Genomic DNA, 23,282 nt, shown 5'->3' with positions numbered 1-23,282 from the left:
AGAGGGAGAATTCTCACCAATGGCGGGACGACGTCGTGTGTCATGTTCTGTTGTGGCTGAGCTGCTCTGGAGTCAGGTGTTTACCCCCGAACCCCGCTGCTGCTGCTGCTGACAATGTGGCGCCGTCATGGGGGTGGGGGGGGGGCATGGCCCCTCCAGGTGTTTCTGTGAATTTGAATTGTCATGCCTTACTGTAAACATTTGTGATACGAATCAAAAAACAAATCAATAGGGGGTTAGTGTCATGTGTGTGTTATCTACTAGTTGGGTCAAAAGGTTTACACTATCAATAGCTTTTGGCGATGCTGCTTGACCCCCCCCCCCCCCCCCCCCCCCCCACCCCCCCCCCACAAAAAAAAGGTTTAGTTCTCTATGATGGATCACACAAGTTGATTTATTTACCATACTGAAATGAATGGGGAAAAAATGGCCTCCTGCAAGACGGGGGAAAACACAAAAAAAAACAAATGCATCCCTCCTTTTCTAGCTACCATATACACAGTAATACAATATATATATAATTACTATTGTAGAACTAAAACATATGATCAAGGAGACACATAAACTATGAAAGGACAATATTCATTTGAAATGCAGGGTATATGGAGTTTTCAGAAAGTCCCAGGTACTAATGACACTGGCGGCCCCCGCTAGGTGAACGGCAGTCAGCATCCTGGGCATCGGCCAAAACACTGACCGATTTCACTGTGATTTATATTGATATTGATATTTAGAATAACGTCACCGCCTGTGATGTTCCTGTTATTTCTACCACTGGCTCCGTGACACACTTGCTAGCTCGCGGTTTTGCGAGTTACTTCGGGCAGCTGACGTTACGAAGCAACCGACACCAAATCCACGCTACCATCCTCTGCTGTGGCTAACACGGAAAGGTTGAATGTTACAAAGAGCGCGTCGGCAATCTTTACACAGTCTGTGGTTTAACCCAAACGAGTTGCAGCGCAAAAGCCGGATGTTGCCCCATAGGAAATATTGATAATGTCAACTAAAAGTATTGGTTGTTCACTTGCGTCCGAGCTAAAACCCCATAAACACTTTAGAGGGGAAGGCCGAACTGCGGGGCACAACACTGCAAGACTGTGTTTTACAAAAGAGTCTTTAGTACAATCTCAGCCGCTCACTTGGACCTTCGGCGGAAAAAAGAAATACATCAAAGTGGAAGGAGCCCCCTACAAAAAGTAGAGAAAATGAACCAAAAGAGAAAAAAAAAGGCTCGGCTGCGTCCCTTTCAGCCGCAGCGAGCTGACGAAGCACTGAGGGGAAAACAGAGATCCCGAGCTCTCCCACGTTAGGGTCCGCAGTCATTAAGAGCATTTAGGGAAAAGCATTAGCTGCCAGGCTGCGTATAGTTAGCGTCTTCATCCCTGCGTTACAGCTGACCCTGGAGTTAGCGCTGGGTGTGCAGTTAGCCCTGCTCTCCTTTGCCAAACAGCTCCAGGGGCAAAAATAATGATCTTTACAGACATGCCAATGCTATCTGGACCAGATAACACTGCTTTAATGACTCCTTATCCTTTGGCCCTTTCAAGGAGATGGGCGCCCTGGAAAATATATGCCTGTTGTTGGGTCATTAGCTCTTTATTGCAGAGATAATGGACTTTATGTGTTTTTGGTTCTGATTTGAATGTACTAACCCGACTGAGTACAACCCTCCGAAAAGATTAGTCAGCCCTCGGCAACAATGCGCAACACCCAGGTCACCATTACTGATTCGCCAATCAAAGGAAGGCGGCCAAAACAAATTACGACATTTGCTCCATAAAAAAGATGGTTGTGTTGTGGGGGGGGGGGGTTTGTGCTTTGTACCAAAGTCGTGGCTCTCATGGAAGTTAAAGAGCCATCTCACCGCTCATCATGTGGATACTCCATCTGGGCTGGTAATCTGTGTCGCCCATCAAAGCTAGACCCACTTTGGAACTATTCGGGGGCCAGTCAAAGGAGCCCGGATCAGATTTGGAGCCCTCCAAGCTAGTTCCATACGACGTTCTTTAATTTCATGAGCAATACTCAAAGATAACGACTGTGGTGTAAGAACCCTGCTTTCCATCGACTGTCAAAGTTAAAACAGCTGCTTTGGCATCCCTGACTGAGGTAATGCCGAATCTAACATGGTCCCCACAGAATGTGTCCTACTCAATCCGGCGATCCCTCGACCCAGCAGTCCATGACAAATGTGTCCTTGTTTTTCTATTCTTTCTCTATGTGCAAATTATTGTTGGCAAGAACCTTCAAAGATGTTACGGACGTGGCGTGTACCTCCGGATGATACCCCAGAGGATAAACCCTAATGTTGCTGATGACCCCTAACCTATCATTTAGTGCTCACAGTAGACCAATATTTGACCTTGTACGCAACAAATATTAAAACGTATGCCCCTCCATGTGTTTTTCTTCATGCCATTTGTGCCGTCAGGTGCAGAATGCCACACACAAGTTCACTTGTCAGATTACCCTCAAAGTTGTTAAGTTTTTTGGTGTGAATGTTTTTTTCCGCATAGAGAGTTAGTTCTTGACTACGTGTGGTCTTGGTTACGAACTGGACAATACGTTAATTCTCTTTCGTAGAGCAGCTTATACTATGTCAGGGCAAAGTCATGTAGAATTGCATGGCGCAATACCCGGAAATGAGTTCGCATTTTTACACTTCCGCCCCCCCCCCCCCGCCGTCTCGAAGTCAGTGCAGTTTTTGGTTAGATGCCTGATATAAGGTCTGTGGTTACACACAAGCGTAAAGAGATTTCCACGTTTTGTTCTACGACATTCAAACATATCAGTAGCGGTTGCTAACAAGCAGCTAAATGAGACTACAGAGGTTGTCGCGGACATTAACACGGAAAGTCAGCAACTCACTAGTGTGTTTATCCTCTACATCTATCTGTCTATATATCTATATCTATCTATAGTCTCTTAAAAGTGAAGCTCAGCGGTGGTGACGGTGAAGCAATGCGACCGTGGTGTACTTCCTTTACAGCCTGACGTTAGCTTTTTACTTCTGGCTATTTACATTTCAAAACTCATAAAAGGTGGTGTTCATTAGTGAAGATGATCTCGCTGAACAGAACGTGTGAGCGTCATAAACTTTTGTTTTCGCCACAGAGCTTATTTTCTGCAATTAACCCCATTGGCTTTTTGTCGAGGGAACCAGGGGCGGCGCTAACTTCCGCCATTCCATCGACACTCCGTCAACAGGCTCATCTGTACCGTTAAACTTTGCGCTATCGTGCTGTCTCTTCAGTAAAGAAAAGGCGCCCGATGCAGAGTCGCAAGCTAACCCTGCTGATGATCGACATCCGAGACGTCAGCGTCCCCGAGACACGCAATTAGCACCCCCATTGATTGCGTACTCGCAAATCTCGAAAACCTCGAGCTCCAGCGCTACTCCGACCCCAGTCGACTGATCTTCTATTCAGAGAACGTCGGGCAAGTTATCATCACTGAGGAATCGCTCGTCTTTCTTCCTTTTGATGCGGGAGGGTAAACGCTACCAGATGCCCATTTAGGCCCCCCCAACACACACACACACACACACACACACACACACACACACACACAGCTGACCAACAGAGGCCATTCACTGCAATGCCATTTTAAGTTTTTTTTTAGCGATAAAAGTGGGCCTCTATAGTAGCGCTAAGAGAAATATTAATGCTCTTCTCAGATGGCAGCGCTGATGTCAATATTGTCGTATCTCAAACACTGAGAACTCGTTTGTTTGTTTATATATGATTTATATTGAATCAAAAGAAACAGACGAAGCCGCCGTGTGTTTACTGATCCGGCCGCAAATCAAACATCCAATCTGGTCATGCTGCTCCGGGAGGCGGGTGGGGGGTCGGGCTCCTCCGTTTCTCCCAGTTAGTAACAGAGATCTGTGGATTTCTGTTTGTTTGTTGCCCCCGGTTTCTCCCACTGCCAGTGTCATGGCAATCAAGGCTGAATGCACCCAGAACAGGGGGAAACGGCGCCACCCTCCCTATCCCCCATCGCCGGCGTGCCGACCCTGTGTGTTTACGACGCGCTGTTTCCATATGACCTAATCTCAAACAAATTGGAAAGATGATTGTCATCTGCAGGGGGGCAGGAGCTGCATTATTCTCAACAATAACCTTCAGAAAACCTTTCAGGAGGGGAAAAAAAAAAAAAACAGAAAGGGGAAAGAAAAAAAAACAAAAACGAAGAAGCGGATTATTCAAAAGGCAATTTTCTCTCAGTTTCTGACCCACCCAGCTTGTTTGGTGGAGAAGCGTTGCGCGATGAAACATCTTATTTTGTTGTGTGAAGCGGTGGAGGAGACTCGGAGCTCTCTCTCCCCCCCTCTCTCTCTCCTCCCCTCTCCCTCTGGAGGATGAGTGTAATCAAACAGGCAGATGGGGGATCTAAGGAGAACTGTGTGTATCAGCAATAAACAGAGGTGCCGTTTTAGAAAATATATATATACGGAAAGCAACGGATGTCCTTACGAGAGCGCCTTGCCGGTGTGGAGGTTTTCATTGGACGACAGTTCAGTTTAATTCACACGATGAACGAGTTGGTCTGCGGAGCCCCAGCGGCACCTACAGTGTTCTCACAGACAAACCTAATTAAAATGAGAGCGCGTGAGCGAATGAATAAGTGAACAATAAACCTGTTGTGTCTTTATTTCAGAATGCGCCCTGAATAGAATATTAACCCTTGAGCAATTTACCGAGCCTGCAGACTTGTTGCCTTTTCAGTAATAGGCCCAGTGCACCACAAGGGTTAGGATCTCCACCAATCAGGTCTCACGGAACATCACACGGACGCCATAACCTCCCGTCATTAACTCAACCTGCACGTCTCACCCTGCCGACCGCCAACTACCGCTGCTGAGCGCGTTATTAAGGAGGCTGTGGACTGGAGGTGCTAACAACAACAGCAGCAGCTGAGCGGAGCTCCACAGCGGAGCGCGCCCGGCTGTAATTGTGCGGTGGGAGTGCACAGGGGCCCGGCTTCATCAGGACGCTGGGCCATCTGTCCTAATGGGTCCTCCGGAGACTCCGGGGCCGGTGCTACTCCTGCCAATCCCGCGCCGTCCTCCTGACACCGTGGTCTTGTGGGTAAGGGGGGGGGGGCACGTTCCTCGCTGTAATTACTGCCCACCATCCCGTCACAGATCCTGACGCCATCCTAATACCTATACTGAAAGGTGGCCCGCAGAGGCCTGCAGAGGATGAGGGAGCTTCATGGCTGATCCGTCAAAAAGCAGGAACGGTGAAAAGTCAGTTGGATTGTGGATTGCTGTGACAGACCCCCCCCCCACCACCACCAAATCCAAAAAGTGCACCGTTAGCTTGTATTAGCTTTGGATTCAATTTCATTAGCGCGATGCCCGTACTGCACTGTTAAATAATACATGCGCGCTTGGTCAATATGTTGCTTTTTCTCACAGCTGCTATCAAGCTCCCTCCCCTCCGTTTGTGTGGTGAGACGGGTTTGTGTTGGTGAAGTCATGAAAGACGTCTTTGGCCGCCTCCACAATTGACCCCAACTTGCACAATTTGGAAGAGGACGCCCACATGCAGCACTTGTAGGGTGTAAATCACTTTGGGGTGGAATACGTGGGCAGCGTGACAGAGAGAGAGAGAGACGGAGATCGGAGCTGCGTTTGTTTGTCTCTGGAGCGGAGCAGTTGAGCAGGACCGCCTCTGGGGAGCGGCTGGGCCAAAGCCATTGCCCCAGGCTCTACCCCGGGGTGGGCTCCCAGCCCCCAAGCAGCGCCACCGAGGCACCAGGACTTACCTGGGAGTGCCTGCAGGGACGACAAAGAAACCAAAAACTGGGAGTATGAATTATAGATGTGTGGCAAAGCTGCTTAACAATACGGCATCGCAGGGGGGGGGGGAGGACTTCTAGCTGCAATCGACATGTTACATAACAGTTTTTTTTTTTTTGTTTCCGCTACGGATGCACCATTGCATCGTCACTCGCTCCTCTCACCTGTCCCGAGACCCGTCGCAAACCTCCCAGTCGCGTTTCGAACGTCGCAGCCGGCGGTCCGCGGAGTTCGTCGCCATCGCTGAAGTGAAAGGTCGAACGGGAGCACCTCGCGGGGGGACTTTGCATGGCTCTGGGTTGGAAACACTGAAGGTTTGCGTTTGAAATTCGGACGGAAAAAGGAGCTGTCCCACAAGACGGCATCCGCGCCGGTACCCTCAAAGCGGCCCCCAATCAAAGCAACTCCTCCAAGACCTGTTTATTGGGGCTGGCGTTAAGAGGTACTCCTCTTCCCCACTTCCCCTCCCTAAACTTAATCAAGCGATGGAGTGAGGAAACAAGGGGTAGCAGATAAAAGTGTTGGGAATGGTAATGATGCCAAGTAATGATTTCCCTTGAGGAAATCTGATCTATTGCCACGGGGAAAAGATGGGGAAGAAAGGCCTGGGAGCGGAGGGGATTGGGGGGGGGGGGGGCCACATCAGCATTTCATGCAGGAGTACCTAAGGCATCGGGGAGGGAGGAGAGACCAAATAATGGAGAGGAAAGATTTTTTAGCACCCTGTGGGTGGCTTCATCTCCCTCTCTTTCCTGTCTCTCTCTCTCTCATTCTGACTCCCCCCCCCCCCCCCCCTCTCTCTCTCTCTCTCTCCGGTCTCTTCCTCCCTCCTCTCTGCGCTCACAGCAGATAGCGCGCATAAAGACAGAATGCTCGAGGGTGACGACGGTCTGGCGCAAGTTGAAATGAAACAGCTTAAAGGTGTGGTTTAACAATGTTCAAAATTCAATAAGTGCAAGGTAAACAATAAATTGAAATGTGTCTGAGTCAAGAGGGTAGGAAAAGGTGTGTGTGTGTGTGTGTGTGTGTGTGTGTTGGGGGGGGGGGGGCAAGAATATATTTATTGATCCTATTGTCAAAAATGAATCCTCCTGCCAAGGCTGGTGGAAGGAAAAGAAATCAAACGGCCCCTCGTCTGCGCTTCCTCCCAAACCCCAGACAGAGCAGATGAAGAATGTCAGATATGTATTTTCTCAGAAGGTGGTGGAAACCAAACCTGAGATAAAGGGGGGGGGTGGGGGGGGGGGGGGGGGACTTATATTCATCAGGTGAACGCTCCGTCTCTGCTGGTTGTGGAGATAGACAACTATTTGCTAACACATTTGAATCAGAATCAGAAATACTTTATTGATCCCGGGGGGGGGGTTGTACAGTCCCGGTGCTCCCATTCAAGAGTGGAAAGTAGCATAAATTTAGAACTAAAAGTATGTACAAAATGTAAAAATAAGAAGTAGAAAATAAAAAATATACACATTTACAATATTTAAGTGAAAAATACAAGTAAAAAATATACACAACAACAATGTATATGTATGTGTATATATATATATATATATATATATATATATATATATATATATATGTAAGTATTGTACTGTTGTGTATGGCTACATATGTATTGCACTGAAAATGTTTTGCAATAGCAATTCGATATGGTATCGATATGATAATATGTCAGTGTTGTGTCAGCTGTTTGTCGAGGTCCTCTGCCTGCCACAACTTTGCTTTTCACCCCCCCCCCCCCCCCCCCCCTACACAAGGGACACACTACTTCCTGCATTGGAGCTGGCGCCGAACACGAGGCACGTCCTGCAGAACTGTCCGTTACGAGCGTGATCCTTGATGAGATGCGCGACTCCAGACTCGTTAAGCAGCTCCAAACTTTGACGAACGCGACAAGGAAGGAGTGAATTGGCTTTTTGACTTTTCAGTTCCATTTTGGGGAAAAAAAGAAAACTGTGTTCATACTTATACCCAGGTGACATATAAGCTACGGCGTGCAACAGAATTACTGTAAGTTGCTCTGGGCCTGCATACAAATCCCAGAGCGCAGCAGCTCTGTTCCTCTCATCCCTGAACAGCTCATGATCTTCTTTTCCAGCACTGTCTTTATCCACGAAATACAGCTCAAGAATCTACCTACCTCTCAATACTCCATGTATATACATACATATATATATATATATATATTAGGGTTGGGCCGAATCAGGGACAAATATTCCACATCATCGAGCACTGCTGAGATGCTTGTCAAATGTCAGCAGCATGGCCTTGAATGCACCCGTCTCGGCCGCACTGAAAGAAACCGTTTCTTTTGCGATTGCAGCATCGGTACACTGTCATCCGTCACGCTTATGCTTTGGAAAAAGCCCCAGATATGGTCGGTTGGTTGGTTGGTTGGTTGGTTGGTTGGTAGCCAGCTGTTTCGCCTGGGGCCAGTTGCGTGGGATGGCGACGCTGCGTATTCGACGGGATGGTGCACACGCAAATGGTCGTGCAAAGCGCGGATTCCATTCGCACAAATCCTGCACCAGCGCTTCAGGAGTCTTGTCAAAAGTACTGCCAGATGGGCGAGGAAGGTTAGAAAAATCCCACCCCGTGGTACCAAGTGAGAAATTGGGAAGCTGGGCTAATATGCGCACAAAATACACCGTTCTCCATCCATTCGAGCAACCGTGGACCACGAGCAGCAATTTATTTTGCCTCCAAATGAGTCCCCCCTCACAATCTGATATGTCAGCGTTCAGTCTTCGACCTACCAGGAGCAGATTTGTCTGCGCCTCCTCGGCCTGGAGAGACGTCGAAATGATCGTACGCAAACTGCTATAATAGTCGAGAACATACTGCCTGTCAAGTTTATGACCACGGTGTACTATATTTCGGCATTCGGCAGGTTCTCAAGCAATCGACCCATGGTCCGTACCGTGGCGCTCCCTCTTCTGGACCCGCTCAAGTTCCTCCTGTTCCATCCCTAGCGCTGTCCCACGACGCCATCTGTTCTGTCCCCCCCACCCCGACCGCAGGGCCGAGATGGAACGACTACCTATTAATCATTTCGGATCCGGCTCTGCGGTCCGGCGGCACTGGGTTCTACATGTCCCGCGTCCTCTTTGCGTCCCCGGCCGCAGGTACTGAGCTATACTGCCCCTGTCTCGCCTTCGCATCCTGCCACCAGTCAGTGTCATCGCTGCTCCATTACCCCGCCCTTCCGCCCCACCTGCGCGCACTCCCTCTGTCTTTTCGAGGCCTAGCCCCCACCTCCCGTCACGCCCGAACCTCCAACGGACTTTTGCTGCAGCGTGTTCCCAGATTTCAAATGCTCAAGACAATGCACACAGTCGTAACCGGAGGGAGTGACGGCTAAAACTACAAGCGTAAGTTGCGATCAATCGGAGTTATCCTTGAAAGCCATGATCTGGGACTGCCGCAAAGTCAGTGCTTCCACCCGACCACAGACTGCGTTCTAAATGTGGCCCATGTAGTCCGCACCGTCTTCATTTGTGAATGCGAATAGTGTACAGTCTACTACATGAGCGCATACACGGACGTTTACTATTTATTAGGCTGGTGTCGTGGTCACCACGTCCTGCTAATTTGACCAGAGATGGTTGATGAGTGAACACAACATCTTTGTTAAGTTCTTGTTGAAGCGATGGCCAAATTAAGAGCCGCACATTAATCCTCCTCAAACGCTCCCTGGTGGTTGATGCCAATGCGGAAAGCAGGAAGTGAATGATGACGCTGAATACCGGACAGTTTGTCTCCTGCACTAATCACCGTGCCACCGCGTCGCATGTGTCTTAGCGGGCCCGGTCGAGCCGTCATGGAGAGGACCCGGGGGGATGAAATACGGCGGCCGGGTCTCTCCGCGGGGGCCCCGGCTCAGCTGCCGCCGAGGTGGGGTGCCTGACAAGCATAAATTATGTTAATAGAATTTAATAAAAAACACTTTATTCCAAAGGTTTCGGTACTTTGAAATGTCAAGATGATCTAGTGCGCTACCTGGAGAGAATTTTGAAGCTTAAGTTAGAACACTAAAATATTAAAACAAGAAATTGTGATCCCTCGTGAGGGATGGCGGCGCGCGATGAAAAATGGAGAACGCACGAGTGTGTCTCCCAGGTAGAGTTTTCTCCATTTATTAATTGATCTGAGTGCTGAATCTAGTCCTCCATTATGGCTCAGTACAATGAAGAAGATATTAAACAGATTTGGGAATACTTTAATGAAAGAATTGTCTCTTCCCCCCCCCCCCACCCCCCGCCCCGTCGTTTTAACTCCGTAATTTACAATCACGCGCTCCTTGTTATCTAAAAACACCAAAATTGTAATTAAGTAAGAAATTGGGCTTTTGTGTTAAGTTTGGTGATTAGTAATGACGGTCTATTGAAGAGTAGAATTATCAGAGAATGATTCTTATGAATACAAAAAAAAACACTGTTTTGTGTGCCACCCCCCCCCACCCCCCCACCTCTCCACAGCCACACACACACACACACACTATGGCAAAGGAAGGATGATGGTGAGACTGTAAATTATCCACTTCTGGTCGTTAATTGAACATTTCCATTGTTCCCATGACAGAATGGCGATTGATTGGCTGTTGGTGTATCCACCGCTTCTCTTGACCTGAGGATACAGACTGACGGTGGGGGGAGGGGGGGCAGAGGAACAGAGGAAGAAAAACCTCGGACATGGAAGTGTAAAAAACGAGAACTGGGGGGGGGCTGCGAGGGAGTAAAGTTGGGTGCTCGGGCCCGCAGTGTTCAATTACAGCATGTGGGAGGTTAAATCAATGACATTTAAATTGCTTAGGGTGATTACCTGCACTCCAATCACTGGGATCAGCATAAGCAATCTGCTGACCCCAGCCGCGCTCGGCCACAGATTGAAACGTATGAAGGAGCTGGCTGGATGGGTCAGCCTGGATGTGTGTGTGTGTGTGTGTGTGGGTGTGTGTACATACGTCCACCCGCCTGGTCTCGTGACATTTTTAAGATGCAAATACTACTCAGCACAAGTGGGAGGAATCAGTTTTCCCACCGGGATGTGATGAAGAGGAGGAGACCTGCTAGAAACATTACTGTCCGTTTAACCCAAATTCAAGAGGATTCTGAATCGTGTCATCTCTGCGTGTTCCCACTGCATACCGTACGGTGCTGCTGGTTTGAGTCCGTCGAACATCCGACCCTGTCCACTTTCACACCTTCCATTCTGCCAGAAAGGGGAGTTTCAGACGCTGATACCGATCCCTCGAATCTGGCCGCAGTCCTTGAGTTCACGTGTCTTACTTGCAGCATGTGTTTAATGCATGCACTTATACGTATGGGTGTATGGATGGGTGGTGCATGGGTAGCCTAGCCCGTGTTGTACCCGTGTTGTGCTGCAAGAAACATTTGGTCTGTACAGCGGAAAATGCTCAGAAGGATTTCCCACAACAGAACCATGTCTTTCCGTGGCGAGGGGAAAGAGAGGGAGGAAAACGCGGCCTCAAAGTGTGTCCACCCGGTGGTACCCGATCGGTTCACAACTCCCTTTGCCAGCCACTGAGTCGGATTCCTTCTAACCGTTCATTAATTTTTCAGAACCTCGGTGTGCCGTCGTATGATATAAATATCTGGCTCACCTCAGCGCCGCTGCGGAAGTGTGACTTTGAAGTTGTGCCTAATTAAGCGGTAGGTAGTTAACCGGCTGAACAATAAGGCGCGGGGGCTGAGAGCTGAGGCGACGAGAAGGACAGCTAATGGAACGGAGGTGTAACATGTGGCGGGCTGCGGGGAGGCGGCTGGGTGGTTTCGTGCGCTGTTTAGGCCGCTAACTGACCGTTAGCCTGTTAGCCCGATGGTCGAACTGAAACGTCAGCCTGACCCGCGCCATTTGTCCTGCTCGTGCGGCCGAGCAGCTAGCTACACCCACGAAACAATCCCCGGCACATGGATGCATATCGGCCACTAGCGCACCGCAAAGCCCGATGCCCCCTCTCTCTGGTCGGTCGAGGTTTTTTTTGTTTTCTGTTTTCCCCCAGAAACAGCCGCCGATGAGCGTCACAGCAGCAGACCTATTTGAATCCCTGAATAAATCAAGTGGTGCAGAGGTCTGGAGGAGGTCGTGGGTGGAACGGTTGGAACGTGCAAAGCGCGAGGTCTTAAATTACAGAGGCAAGAGGTCTTGCTTGGAAGTCAGTGTTGGCTTGCAATCAGAACACGATTGATTTGCCGTCACCAAATGCTTTAAGTTTAAAAACCCCTAAATCATGCTTGGTTCGCCGAGAGTGGACATTGTAGGGAAAAACTACTTTGAAAATACTTTGGCAGTGGACATTTTGCAGACACGCTTTAGCATCAACATTGTGTGTCGTGCAAGCAAACAAGTTTGCACATAATGTTCAATATAAATTATTGTTGCGGTAATTAAAAACTAATCTGGCATTACATTTCCCACGTAAGCAAGTTTGATGTGGCAAATGAGTTGTGTTGCGAGTGTAATTATTAGGAGACGGGGTTGATGGCGAGTGTGCCTCCGAGAGAGGACATTCATTCAGCAAGTCTGCGGTTGGCGATATGCGTTCAGTGCAGCGTTCGGGGGGGGGGGGGCACTGCAGGAAACGGTGTCAATAGCGTGGGGAACAGTGTTCGCACAGAGCGGCACAGAGGACGGGAGGGTGCGGAGGACACGTGGCGGGTGAGCGCAAGAGCGCCCCGGTGTCGTCGGGAAAAACAAACGTGGAGGTGGGCGGCAACATGGTCAGCAGATGCGTCGCAGCTACACTTTGGAGTTTGGGAGCAGCTTAAACTGCTCGCGGGAGCCTTGTTTTCCCTCCGGGGTTCGCGCTCAAAACCCGTCAATCCTGGATTCATGTCTTGTTTTTCTACAAGTCAGTATCGACGCAACTTCCTGACCCTAACCCTAACCCTTCCCCTGATCCTAACCAGGTGGTCTGGTTGCCTAACCCTTAACCAACCCTTAGTCATACTTTATAGTTGCCAGAAATGGACAATGACAGAATATCCAAATGTTGGAGGCAGCAAACATTTTGCAGATACGTTCAGAATTGCGAAAAAACACATTGTGCCAATGCTAAATAGCTGCATATGAGCGTGGTGTAATTCACTGGAGGGGTTGCAGACAAGAGTCCGCAATACACCGCATGCAGTATGAGGAAAGGCGTCTGAGGTTGTTAGTTATAGGAGGTGGTGGTGGTGGTGATGGGGGGGGGGTGTTCCTCCCCCCTCTGCCCTGAGCTGTGAAATGCCTGGTTTGTCTGAGGAATGAGAGACCCTGGTGGGGCCAAGGGTCCCGAACAAATGAGCCCCGATAAAACGCCTCTACTCGTAGGAGGAGGGGGGGGGGGGGCACAATGCAGATGAGCAACTGCCCAGAGAGCAGCCTTCGTGGTAATTTCACCCTGCTATTTACCGCGCTCACCCATGGGTTTCACCGCTCTGCGCCAGAGCCAGTCACCTTCATGTGCTGCACGACGCATTCATCATATCAGCGGCTGACACATCCAAACAAGTTCGGGCGCACTTACTTCCTTACTCCCTGCCAGCGAGCTGAAGGTGGGAAATGCGATGATCTGACAATTATTCTGCGGAAATTGGTACTAATTGACACCGGAGCGTGGGCTGTTTGTTCCGTTGCATTAAATACGTTACATACATACGTGTTTGTGCTCGGTCGGTAATGAATTAAAAGCCGCATTGTGGGGATGTGCAGGGGAATGTTTTCAGCTAATTGCCCGAGCTAAAATACATTTATGAGCTGCACCTGGTCCACAAATGGCTCCTAATGAGGAGCAGCTCAGTTGACTTTTAAAATGTCTCCCTCTAGTGGGGGACAGGCGGAACTTTCCAAAAGCGTCACGGTTGGGTCTTTTCTGCTCTGTGTCTCCCACAAGCAGATCAGGGTTGCAGATTTTGAATTTGAACACTCCTGCACCTCTGGATGTAGGAAGAAAAAAAACTGAACTGAAATTTCTCCAACAGCTCTTTCCCAAGTACCTCCCAAGTTTTGAGCTCCGTCTCACGTGGCGTCAGGCCTTTGTGTTTGCGTTATCAGTCGGCAAGCGCAATATCGCACGTTATTCACTGCGACACCAGCTGACGAGGGACTCAGAATAGGATTCAGTTTTTTATCTGCCTTTCAGCCAATAAAGGAAATGAATAATGAGCTAAAATGTTATTTTAAAAAAAAAAGAGATAAAAGAAATAAAAATAAAAGAACTCATACGTTGATTTTTTTAATCTGCTGTAATTGAAAAAAAAAAAAGAATCCAAATCAAATATGGAGAATTGCTGTTAATGGAAACATGAGGCTATTATCAATACAGCAAGGCGCCCTCTTCAAATGTATTACAGACGACACAAGATAAATGATACTGCGACACCAATATAAGAGTATAACGCTAATAAAAGCACCAGTGGCTCCTTGAACAATACTCGGTCTTTCATAACGAGAAACAATACAAGTAAGGGGATGAGTTTAGTTTCTAGTGGCGGCAGATTTACGGCACGAGCTGCTGAAAAGTGTTCCGGCGCGCTTTTTTTTTTGACTTCTCTGAGGACTGAGGCCCAGACGCCGTTTCTATAATGGATTTTATCCTTTTTTTGAAACGCACACGCACTGTTTCCTTACACAAAAAGTGAGTCGAATCAACCCGATTGGAATGTTATCACTGGTTTGCATGGGGTGCGTGATCAGTGGTTATCGGGGGGGCCTGCTACACCCGCTAGCAGGTTCGGGAGCCTTAGGTTTAGGCAACAAGACCGCTTGGTTAAAGCTAGGAGTCTCGACCCATCCATCCACCCCAGCCGCCTCTTCACGCGGACTCGGCCACTCTTTAAACCACGCCACCTGTGAACGCGCTGCATCGGCTCACTGACATCAACCGCCTCCTGAACCCACCAGTTAGGGTTTAGTAGGGGCCCCTACCAGCCCATGTATTTGGGACCGATGTGTGACAATTACGCCCGTTTAAGTGTTCATCTCTAGTCGCACTTGGACGTTTTACACGAGCATCAAAACAGGAAATGAGGTGACTCAAAGTCATTGCTGCTGATGTACTAATCTGTGATGAATCAGATAAGAATGAACTCGTTCATAAATTCCTTATTAATTCATCATGTTTAATATAAGGCCTCCCCATACTTCACTGCCATAGAACCTAGATACTTAGACCTACCTGCAAACTTGTAGACACCCCGGTAGACTTCCCCCTCCCCTCCCCTCCCCTGTGCAGCTAAGAGTTCGTCACGTGTAGCATGTGGATCTTCGATGCTCGCTTTTTCAGCAGGGACAAGTCCAAAGACCAGTTAGACATGCATGCCTGGAATCTGTCCTAGGGTTGAGTAATCCGTGTGACCTGAAGTAACACTTACTGTTAGGTGTTACTGTTATTGCCAATGATGGAAGCAACAGCCTAACAGCCCACCGGGGGCTGGCCACATTTGAGGTTAGATTCGTGTCGGAACGTTGTATAACGCTGTTGTGTTTTAAGTAACTGGGTGGATTTTACTCTTGAAACATTTATAGTTACTATTTGAGTTCTAGAGCCTCTTCCATTACCTTGAGAAGTAGTTACCCAGACACACAGTTGATAGAAACGTTTATTAAAAACACATTTTTTTTCCCCGTCCAGTAGTGTCACCAAGTCAAGGGGACCTCAAAGAATGTTTAATAATCAGGCTCGTAGGCGGACTGCAGCGAGAGAGGCCCGAAGAGGCCGTCTCTAAAGGGTGAGGGCTGTGCCGAGCACCCTGTACGCCATGGAGAAGGTGGCCAGCATGCCCAGCAGCCAGGACAGACCCCTGCTGGGCTGAGGCAGGGCGCCGACGTAGGCGATGGTGTGGAAGGTCCGAGAGCAGGCGAAGAGGCGGAAGTGGAGCAGAGCGGCGGAAAGCTCGGGTCCGGTCAGAGCGTAGAGCAGGCCGACCACCAGGAAGGGGATGACGTTCTCCAGGTCGTTCTGGTGACACCTTGAGAACGCAGCGTACCGTCAGTTACAAGACTAACGCATCTGTTGGCGTGTTACTGCGCGTCGTTTCCAACATGTTGTCTTTCATCTGACATTTTATAACCCTCTTGATAAGAATTTTTCACGCTCACTATGCAATGCAACCATGATATGCCCATGACCCTTCCTTCCATCCGTCCATTTCCTGAAGCTGCTTATCTGCTGTTTGTTTAAGGCGGTCTGGAGCCGAGCACCCACTAGGTGAGAGGCACTGCGACACACAGTGATCTGACGATTTGTAACATTATTTACTATTCTTATCCCCCACCCCCCACCCCCCACCCCAGTAGTTTGTAACCCTCATAGGGATAGAATTCAGGGGAGCACACTAAATAAATGGAGTTTTGTTTGCATGGAAATTGTTCAAAAGTCAAACAAAATGAAGCCTCTTGAAGTGTTACTACAAAAAAAATAATAGATCTCTCTTACTGCTTGAGTGAGCGACAACCCCCCCCCCCCCCCCCCCCCCCCCAACAAAATACTTCAAGCTTCGAGTTGCAATTGGCCGTAAGCATCCGCAAGTTTTTCGTCAAAGTGCCGGGCCGCCTCACCTCCGAACTCGCTCCACGTCCGGATGGGTCCTCAGCAGCTTCTTCTTCTCCTCTGCCGACTTTCTGGCCACGTCTTCCTGATTTGAGAAAGCCTTAAAACGGGAGAGAGAGAGAGAGAGATAATACATGCGTGCGCTGAAAGCTTGCAAAGATGGATATGGTGGTTTCAGGGGGTAGTTGGGCATTCGAGTTCTTTATTTCTTCCTTCTAGGAGTCCTGTTGACCCGGACGTAGTCTTCCTGGGACCTATCCTAGACTTATCCCGTTGTATCAGACGTATCTATTGCTACTTACCCCTCTGGTGAGGCGGTAGTACGAAGTCAAGGGCGCCATCAGCATCATCTTCAGAGTGACAATGGTGGCATAGGTGGTGAATGCCATGAATACCTCGTCGTCCATCAGCGTTGCCATCTCTGCCGGGTTTACTGAACTGAGCAACAGCGAGGAGGAGGAAGTCAAAAGTCAAAAGAAGCCTTCAAAACAACAATACTGTCAAATTGTAACTGCACAGAACGTGTATAAAAATCAAGTTAGTCCTGTGAAAGAAAAACCAGACACAGCCCTGCAGTGTCAGGAGTAAAACCACGGGACCAAACTGCTTTCAGTTTCTGACTGTGCCTGCGGGTTTAAAAGCAAAGCTTGTCTGAACGACAGGGAACAGGAAGCCCCCCCTGCCACCCCCCCCCACAAGAAAAACATCTAAATCTATTGTAGATGTATCAAGTATCATTTATAGTTTAAACGCTCGACTCACGTGCTGTGGTGACTCTGCAGTCAGTGGAGCAAGTCTAGGATCTGTTGCGTAAACAGCCTGACCCGTCACCCAGAAACCCAGGCAGGAGGCGGGACAACTACAGCACAACACATAGCCACCCCCCCGTGTGGGAGTGACACTGTGTTTCTCCACTCACAACGCCCGGTTTTCTCGGATCACTGCTTGCATTTAGATTTAAGAATGCAATGATATCAGGTTTAAAGGTGTTAACTCACTCTACTCAGTGGGCCCCTCCTGCGACCAAAGAATTCATAAAAAAAGAAAAAAAGAAAGAAGAATATGGACAGCTGAAGGTGCAGACCTCAGAGCAGTCTCGAGACCACAATATTTAAACTACCACTGCTCCAATGATGTTACGAAACGGGCTGACCGCAGTTTAGAATGGATCTTTTGACAGTAGTCACGTGGGCAGCCGGCCTGGGGGAAGATAGCTGACCGAAGTTTTGGACATCGGATGGTCAAATGGCAACTGAATCGGGCAGAAATTAGGCAGTGGTGACCAGTTTGGGGCTATAATTGGACTAAATCCACTGCGGCGCCGGCCCGGCTTCAGCCAGGGTCGAGATTAAGGTGAATTTGGGGTTAAGGAATAGACACAGGGTTAGTTCAGGATTAGAACTTCGCTCGGACTTTTTTTTTAGCAGCTTTGGCGTCAGCGGTGCAGAACGCAGGGCGTCTCAACAGATGTACCGCTGGGTAAAAAGCGCGAATGCCAACTTTGGCGTCGCATTCCAGTACGTGTGTAAAGGTCCTGATTTATGAAGGCACAACAAGCAACCTTGCGGGTAAGTGATAAAGGTCAGAATTTATAGGGGCCTATAAAAGCTAATGCCTAACTACCCCCTCGACCCGCCAAGCCTTGCGCTCTACAGTCCTACAGTCATACGACTGATGGGTCATGGGTCAGTCTAACTGAAGGCACAAACCAGCTTGCACAAGGACTCAAAATCGGACTTCATTGTTATCCCCCCCTGGTTGTCATGTAGCCCTAAACCATCTGTTTAGCTTCCTAATAGACATTCAGACATTTATAGGCGCTTGATTATGTCAGCAAACAGCTTTTCACGATCACTTGAATACGTGATTCTTGTTCCGATGTGCGCTACAACATTTCTTTTGTGGCGCGAGATTAAGTGTGTTTCAGTACAGTGGTCTCTGCTTTTCCTGGGGTCTCAGAGCGATTCAAATTATTCAAAAGTGTGTGTGTGTGTGTGGGGGGTGGGGGGGTCGGGAGTGTGTACTACTGGCGCGCAAGAGGAGCGTGCAAAGTTCATCGTGTGTCCCTTCCGGATTTCAATTGAAGCAGGCGGTGCCGACCTGAGTGAATGACTGTGTCCGCGCCCCCCAAGAGTGAATTGGGAGAGAGTAAGTGAGAGATATGATATTTGTAGGAGAAAGTTCAATTTACAGTACACTTGTGGCCCCCACCCCCCACCCCTCCATCCTCTCACAACTATAACACAAAATTATATTTCATTATATAATGCACATCATAAGTTTATTTATTCTATTGCTGAGGTCATGACCAAGATATCAGGAAATATATTTCTATCCCCCCACCCCCACCCCCCCTCTCCTCTCTCTCTCTCTCTCTCTCTCTGTTCTTCATCTTTCAATCAAAGCTCAGCGAACACACTCTGTCCCCAGACTGTGGCTAGACTTGCAGCTGGGTTAAAGTCAAGATCGCTTTTTGGCTCACACGCCGCCGCCGCCACGTCCCCTTTAATCAGACACCACGGCCCCAGGTTGCTCAAAGCGCGAGGTGCTTTGAGGAAGTGCGCAAGGAGGCATGCTCGTTATCCCCCCCCCCCCCCCCCCTCCCCCTCTCTCCCTGTCACATCCCAGTAAGGCCCAGCGCAGTCACTTTCGCTGGGAGGGTACATGCCAGTTTGGGAGGGGAGTCACAGTTCGTGATGGAGCGCGCGGCGCCTCTGCTTTAAGGAGAGCAAAATGTTGATAATGCGCCTGTTTGGCCCCGGGCATGTTTTTCCACCATTTGACGTGCTGCTGCTGCTGCATGTGGGAAGCATGACGCTGATGGCAGGTGACACGCTCACAGATGATGTTGGTTTTTCTCAGTTCCTCTCATCTCCCCCTCCGCTCTGGAGGCCCGTCCGTGCAGGGCGCGCGGGGGGGGGGGGGGGGTGCTCTCGGGGCGCGCCTGACGGGGACAGATTCGCTTCTGTTTTAATCAACGCAGCCCATCCAGTCTGGTTCCGCGGGTTTGAACGATGCCCGTCTGCAAAGCGTCTGTGAGTTGAGGAGATACGATAAAGATTTCAGCCGCAGCATTTCATCTCTCCGCAGCCACCAGTCTACCGTTCGAAACTGATTCTCCTTCTTGGTCAGGGGGCCGCCTGACGAATGCATGCATGCATGGCAGCTGAACACGCAGTTTTGTCCTCCCTGCCTTATTTGCAACCCTTGACGCGGGACTGGAAGGGAGGCTAAGCGACTCAGGCGGACGCTTAAATACCAGCGGCCGGGAATCATCCTTCGCGCGGGCAGATTCCCCCCGAGAAAAAAAATGATGTCCCGTGATTTCCCACAAGGGAGTGGTAATGGCAAAAAGCTGCCATTGATTGCTCGCCAGCCCCGCCAGTAATTGGGATGCTGGCTGCGATCTGCTGCCATTGATTTCTTATGGTAGCCAGGTTATGCTGCCGGTGTAGGACAACAATGACTAAATAACAGCCTGGTCAATGATCTTAATGCCAGAAGCCAAGCACAGCTATTGATTTCATTACAGAATGCCTCCTAGGTTCTAGGCACATACATTTTTTTATTGATCACCAGCAGTGTCCACATTACTTTCAGCGCTCTGCCACATGCAGCCAATCAATGGCAGCGGAATGCTGAGCGCATGGAATTGCGTAGGCACAGTGGCAGCATATAATCAGGGTTTAGAAGGTGACCCCCCACCCCCATCCACCACCACCACCACCACCACCACCACCACCGCCGTCGAATGACAGAATTGATAAGTGTGAGCATTTTCGCCGCAAACCTGTGGGATAAACCGTAGATAGCGTGTGATTAACTTGTCCAATCGGGTTTCATTTGACCCTATTCACATCTCAGTGGCCCAAGGGCAGCGAGAAAATAAGAAATCAGGCCCGGGCAGCACCAAGCAAGGAAAAACTGCTCAGATAAGACATGTATTGATGATGGGTCGGGGGTAATTTGTTCAGCCGAAACCACAAAATAGAGGAATCATATCAACTGGACGGACGGACGCGATTCCAGTGACTGGTTGATTTTTTTCGTTGAACAGAAAACATGATGACACAGTCACAGCTAACCTGTTTTTTTTTTGGGGGGGGGGGGTGGTGATGGGTGGATTTTCTGAGGGTATACAGTAGGAGGGGTTTCAAGATGAACACATATGTCATCATCTGTAAAGTTATGATTCGAGCTGTGTTTGGAGACGTTTACACAGGCCCTGTGGGTGCAAATGTCTCCCTCACTGATACATACATTGACTCTCCAGTGGACACTGTGGAGTCCTTCCGTTTCCTGGGCTCCATCAACAGCCAGGACCCCCGGTGGGAGCTGAACATCAGCCCCCTCATCAAGAAAGCCCAACGGAGGATGTACTTCCTGAGGCAGCTGAGGAAGTTTAACCTGCCACAAACTATGCTGGTTCACTTCTACACCGCCATCATAGAGTCCATCCTCACCTCCTCCATCACCGTCTGGTACGCTGCTGCCTCCACCAAGGACAGACGCAGACTGCAGCGTATCATCCGCTCTGCAGAGAGGGTGATCGGCTGCAACCTCCCATCTCTTCAGGACCTGTACTCCTCCAGGACCCTGAGGAGAGCAGGTCATGTGAAGCACGTTGGCTGCAAAATAACAAATACGCACTCACTCGGTGACTCATTGGTAATATTGCAATTAGGGGCCATGAGGTCCAGTTAAAAAAAACTCTCATAGCGCCAAACCAGCAAATGATTTCGTGCCCGTTCACGCGTGCATGGAGTCAGCAGGAAGTCAGCCGGCTGTGCCAGAGAAGAAGACGAAAGGAGGCCTGAAAAACGTTTTTCAAGCAAGCTGATCCGATGATTAATTGGACCGGGCACCATCTTGAGACGCGCTATCAAGCTCTCCTTAAAACTGTACATCCATGGCGACATCCAAGACCTCCCCCGCGGGGACCGGGGCCTCCACGATGTGATGATGTGATGTGGGTGATCTCATCTCGCTTGTTTAGGACATCAATGGTCCCAAAAGTTCAAAGGATTTCTACACGTGCGATTAATACTCAATGTTACCAAATGTTTAATGTTGCAAAGCCCCCTTGAGGCAAATTGTGATATTGGGTCTGTATAAATAAAATCTCCACTTGACTTGAAATGTTTGTTTACTATTGATTCGTACATGATGTTAACTGCCGCGCACTGCTGGCGTGTGCTTGTGAAAGTTCACAGCCAGCAAGTTTCATGTTGGGTGTTTTCCTCGGGGGGGGGGGGGGCGGCGGTGAATCCCTAAAAACTCCACAGGAAGGTGATCGGCTCTTTTCTTTCATTCAAACGAAATCATAAGGCAAGTACAACATGTGCACGTTCACCCGACATACACCTTGTCATCCAGTGACTTAGTGTATCTGTGATGGTTCTCCCCCGATGTGTGGGGGGGGGGGGGCTGCTCTGGTGCTCGGGGTGCTGAGCCTGGCTGCCTACAGGCCTTTCCCTTCCAAATGGCCCTTAATGAAGAGGCTCATTAAGGATCAGCGGTCGCTCTCCACTCTTAATGAGGGCCATGCAGCTGCTCATTAGGCCCCCGTTCCTTTAGGCTTTGTCTTCTCACCAGCCGCCGGTAGCAGCTCAGCGCCTTCTTTACATCCACCTTTCTTTTTTTTTTTTTTCTTTTTTTTTAGAAAAAGCCATTCCGTTGAGGGAGGATTGATTGAGCGGGTTGGCGCGTCGAGCAGCATTTCAAAGAGACAAAGGCGCAACGCTGCCTCCTAAAAGCTGCATTTTCTATACTACTCATCCGTCAACGGCAAATGCTGGCACAAACACCGACAAACTACACTGCGAATGGTTGGTTTTTTTTTTTTTTCACCCCTAGATGTTTACTGTTCACTGTCATTGAATGCGTTAATGACTTCTAACCTGTGAAGCGTACTTTGTGAGAGACGCCCGCTGATAAGAGAGAACTTCCCGTTCCAACCAGCGCTACATGGGTAGACAGTCTGAATCTGAGTCATTCCTCGTCCCCCCCCCCCTCCCCTGTTCACAACGTATGGCCTTCGTCTGGCCTTTTTTTTTTGCGCTCTCGCAGCCTTCGAAATGCTGCGTAGTTGTGACACTCGCGCCGAGCAGGTTGGACCAGGTTAGCTTGATCTCTGCAGTACGTTTTCTTTGCTTCAGTTGCATTGGGCACGGTGCCACAGGGACATCAGGTTTGCAACACTCACACGTCAGACTAATCCTATGTGTATGTATTATTATATATATATACAGTGCTTAACAAATGTATTAGACCCCCACCCAGTGTAAAGGTGTTTGCCCCCGCTGCCCTAAATGAACAGTATTAAAATATCTGATGTCTCTGTAATGGTTAATCCTCCAGTATGTGCAAGCCGAGCTCTTTAATCAAAATGATATCTTTAATGCTAAAATATAATTATTGTTGTTATCCATGAATTCTCAAATTTAAAAAAAATAGTAAAAATAGTAAAGCACGTTATTATTTTTTGATTGAGATGCCGAATCACAGTTATTTACTTGCGTTCCTGAACAGAAACATTTGTTTTGTGGTTGCAAAGAATGCAAGCTGTCATCAGAGCCAAAGGAGGTCGTACAAAATATTCAGATTTTTTGGTTAATATGTGTGAATAAGGACTATTTAGTTGTTCCAGTTTGTTATTTGCCTAATAAATAACAATACAATTCTTAGTTTGAAACAAGTTTTTGACAGATTTCTAAAATATTTGTGTTTTCTCATTTTTATGACAGGTGGTCTAATAAATTTGTTAAGCACTGTATATATATATATATATTTTAATCTTTTCGACGTTTTGGGACTGGTTTGCTTCTGTTCCTAGGAGCAAGGTCACATTAGCCACCTGTTGAACCTATTTGCCCTGCATTCAGCCCAGAAAAATGTATTCATGGGTAATATATA

The 23,282-nt window shown here is 48.7% G+C and overlaps 1 protein-coding gene across 1 annotated transcript; it reads right to left on the bottom strand.

Moving 5' to 3' along the window:
• Positions 1-15,404: 15,404 nt before the first annotated feature.
• LOC139304984 (microsomal glutathione S-transferase 1-like) lies at positions 15,405-17,209 on the bottom strand. Its single transcript, XM_070928911.1, has 4 exons — positions 17,130-17,209; positions 16,670-16,805; positions 16,376-16,467; positions 15,405-15,786 (listed from the first exon to the last, which is right to left on the bottom strand). Exons 2-4 carry the CDS (start codon positions 16,784-16,786, stop codon positions 15,540-15,542), a joined length of 456 nt encoding a protein of 151 aa, XP_070785012.1. The 5' UTR covers positions 16,787-16,805; positions 17,130-17,209; the 3' UTR covers positions 15,405-15,539.
• Positions 17,210-23,282: the final 6,073 nt, after the last annotated feature.

The sequence above is a fragment of the Enoplosus armatus genome, chromosome 22, assembly GCF_043641665.1.
Source record: "Enoplosus armatus isolate fEnoArm2 chromosome 22, fEnoArm2.hap1, whole genome shotgun sequence".
NCBI classification, from domain to species: domain Eukaryota; kingdom Metazoa; phylum Chordata; class Actinopteri; order Centrarchiformes; family Enoplosidae; genus Enoplosus; species Enoplosus armatus.
This window is presented reverse-complemented; position numbering and strand designations above follow the sequence as displayed.